A 3,403-nucleotide genomic window follows, 5' to 3' on the forward strand; every position below is an offset into this window, starting at 1 on the left:
TTTTTTTTTTTTTTTTTATGTCATGTGTAGTTCTAACTTGCTTTTTATCCAAAGATTCCATTTTCCCAACATCATACTTTTTTTTCACTGTTTTAAAATTTTTTAATTTTAAGGAATCTTTGTCTAAAACAAAAAAAATTAATAAAATCATAGGTTTATTTCAATATTTGAAAATATCTTCAGTAACATTCCACTCAGCAGGTAGATAACCACAAAGTTTTTGCCTAAGGAAGGGTGCAAATGGAATGTAATATATTACTGTACTCTGTAGAATACAAACTGTGAAGACAAGGAAATTAAAAAATTCCATTTTTTTTCTCCTACATCATTTTTGCTGAAGAACTGCTCACTTAACATCCTAGGAACAATCTTGTTGAGATTTGTCACCACTATGTAAAAGGGATGAACCTTTATCCTAAGCATAATGAATGTGACACTGCCTACATCCATCCTGTGGGACAGCTAAAAGAATGAGCCCCAGCATCACACATGCCAACCAGTCTACCAGAGCAATCATCCATATAACTATGGAATTTCCAATTCTGGAAATGGCTCATAGCAAAACTGAATTTTCTATTCTGTTCATCATATGGGTGAAACCACTGTCAGTAGAGAACAGAAGGGGAGCTGCATGGTTAGGCTGCACCAAAGACATTTTGCTTTTATGAATCCGCTGAAGAAAAATGACTTTTGGTGCCATGTGGCTTGCACTTCTCTCCAGCAAGACAGCCTAGCTCCCTCACCCCCATTGTGTGTCTAGGAAAAGATAGTAAAAACATTTCCTTGAGAGGTAAAGACTACAAGGAAGCTACAAGCTCACTGTGCATAGGTGAGAAAGAAGGACCATCTGTAGATTTTTTTTTCTATCTGAACAGACATTTATGTTTTGAATTCTTTATTTCCGAGAATTCCCTTCATTATCTTTTGCTGGGCCCAAGGATATTGAAGCCATCCATCGCTTTACTTGTCTTCCAAGTTCATCAGTGCCTGCACAACATGGTAACAACAAAGTTAAAGACATTCCACTCTTCCAGAAAAGGGAAAAGCTGGATAGCCACATAAGAAGGATCACCAGGATGAAAATAAACAAGATAACCGAGTTACCACCTCCAAGGTCAGCTTCAATGGCCACAGTTAGGTATTTGTGGATTCCAGCAATTCTATTTCAACTATCAATACGATCGTATTCAAAAAGATGAGGAAGATGACGAAGTTTGTGAAGAGAGGACACCCAAGGACCCATCCGATCCACAAAGAAAGAGGTGACCTCTGACTGCAGCGCACATGAAGCCTGCTCAACAGCCTCTGCGCATGTGAAATCTGTCGTATACGTTGAGCCTTTACAGAGAAGCACACTAGCTGGTGTTGATCTCCCAACATAAGTTGCTTCTGGCGGGAAGGATCAAGTAACTCCCTGATAGTGTGCCACGGCACAGCTTGACTCAAACCTTGCAAATGCTAGATGAGAAAGTATCGATGAGACATGAACGAATGGCGTCAGCTAGGGGCAGCTGCATCTGCCCTTCTTGGTGATAACTGGCCATGTCTGCTCAGCCCAGGTTCTCTTCGCCCACTCAGTGCTAACTTCACGCTTCCGCCTCCAGCTCTGGCGCCCCCTGAGCCTCGCTTCCCACACGCAGGATGAGCTCAGGGCCGGCCCCCAGCCTCACTGCACCCCATTCCCAGCCCCAGCCCTAGCCCAGGATTGGGCCCAGCCACGCTCAGGTGAGCCGCCTCCCTCCGCCCAGCCGACCATGTGTAGATTTTAAGTTTTTTTTTTTTCTTTTCTTTTTTTTAACTGGAGAAATCTATCACACACCAGAAAAAAAAATTGTGTCCTCCTCTAAAAAAAAAAAAGGTCATGCCAAAAAATCAGATTCATAATAGAAAAGGAAGTATACCTCCAAAGTAGGCAAAATTATGTTTTATGTTTTAAAAACATGCAAAATAATTTCATGATGAAATACCTTGATTTGCATGTGACTTAGAACTTATTTCATATTAACCAGATTCAGTTGCTGTGATAAATCTATTATGTGTTTTAGAAAATCTATTTTTAAAAAATATGTATTTTTAAGCCAGAAGATAAACTTGGCATTTGTGCATCCATGTGTAAGCTAGCCTGCTTGGTATCATGCAGCCAAGATATTACAAAATTAATAAAATTATTTTAAAAATCTCCTGTTACAGACTAACAAATAATATATTTCCTCAAATTTTCTGGGCTATACTACTTTCTATTAATGCAATCTGAATCTTCAGATATAAATACCAGTCAATGGTTGTTTGTTAAAACTTAAAAGCAATAGGGTTGGGAGGACCTTTGCAATATTCATCATTAAATCATAAGTACAGTTATTCTGGACCATAGTAAGTGGAATGCCCTAACTTTTCTTAGTTCAAACTCTGCAAATTGATTCTAAAGTTTATAATCATGCCCTTTTATGTGCTTTAACTGGACGTACTGACTTTGTGGTGTATACTTTGTAAGAGAGCAGGTAACTCCAGCACAGAAGAAACCATGTAATGCAGAACTGGGGAAGACTTCAGTGGCACTGTTCTATTTTTATTGATCCAGACCATTGCTTTCAATCCTGCACTGAGGCCTCCTTGGACGTCGGTTTCTAATGTGTTACTGACTGTCACACAGTCCCCAGGTTGTACTTTGAGAAGACTGCAGCAGTAATGAAATATGGATGGTGCTGGCTTCTCTCTCTACTCTCCACCTCCAATAGCGTGGAAATACGACTGACAGGCACAAGCCTCAATCTTCTCTCTCTGGGTCTGTCTGTCCCCATTCCTTAATAAAAGTAGGCGGGCCTCCTTTCGAAGTTCAGAGAGCATGACTTTGATATTTTCTGCTAGTGTCATAAGCTGTAAACATGTAGATTTCCCAAGGAATTGACATTCTTCAGTTAATTTTCTATTGGCGGCACCATCTTTTGTTTCCTGGATTGCTTCTTCCCAATGTGAAGTCCTTAAATCAGTAATGCATATATTGTAAGGATGAAAACATTCCTTCCTGAGTTCAACTTGAATTTTATCACAGATGATTTCAGCCTTTTCTTAGAATTATATTTTGGTTGTAAGAACTTTAACACCTCCGACAGGTCTCTCCTGCTTGCCCCGGCCATGTCGATGAGAATGTTGTCTAGGTCAAAGAAAGAGGCCAGCATGTGGCTCATCCCCGTAGCCCCCATGGCTCCTGTCACCCTTGCACGTGTGAAGCGGGCATCCCGGCAATGTCATACTTTTAATAATATGTGATTTTTTTTCACTGATGGGTATTAAATTTTTTTTTATCATGTTTTAGGTTGTTCTGTGTACTGTAATAAATTCTCTTCAAGAGTTACCTATTTTTTTCAATTGATTAGTCTTAATTACCATATCTTTACATGCCTAT

The 3,403-nt window shown here is 39.6% G+C and overlaps 1 protein-coding gene and 1 pseudogene across 2 annotated transcripts; both read right to left on the reverse strand.

Moving 5' to 3' along the window:
- Window positions 1-980: 980 nt before the first annotated feature.
- LOC105534179 lies at window positions 981-2,282 on the reverse strand (annotated as a pseudogene). Its single transcript, XR_001005224.1, has one exon. The product of XR_001005224.1 is annotated as a cation channel sperm-associated protein 2 pseudogene (transcript).
- A 169-nt stretch (window positions 2,283-2,451) lies between these two features.
- Window positions 2,452-3,200, reverse strand: NANP (N-acetylneuraminic acid phosphatase). The gene is given in 2 exon segments (XM_011972870.1): window positions 2,452-3,074; window positions 3,077-3,200. Coding segments are annotated over 2 exon segments (747 nt in total).
- Window positions 3,201-3,403: the final 203 nt, after the last annotated feature.

This window comes from Mandrillus leucophaeus, unplaced genomic scaffold (genome assembly GCF_000951045.1).
Source record: "Mandrillus leucophaeus isolate KB7577 unplaced genomic scaffold, Mleu.le_1.0 Scaffold131, whole genome shotgun sequence".
In the NCBI taxonomy this organism is placed as follows: Eukaryota; Metazoa; Chordata; class Mammalia; order Primates; family Cercopithecidae; genus Mandrillus; species Mandrillus leucophaeus.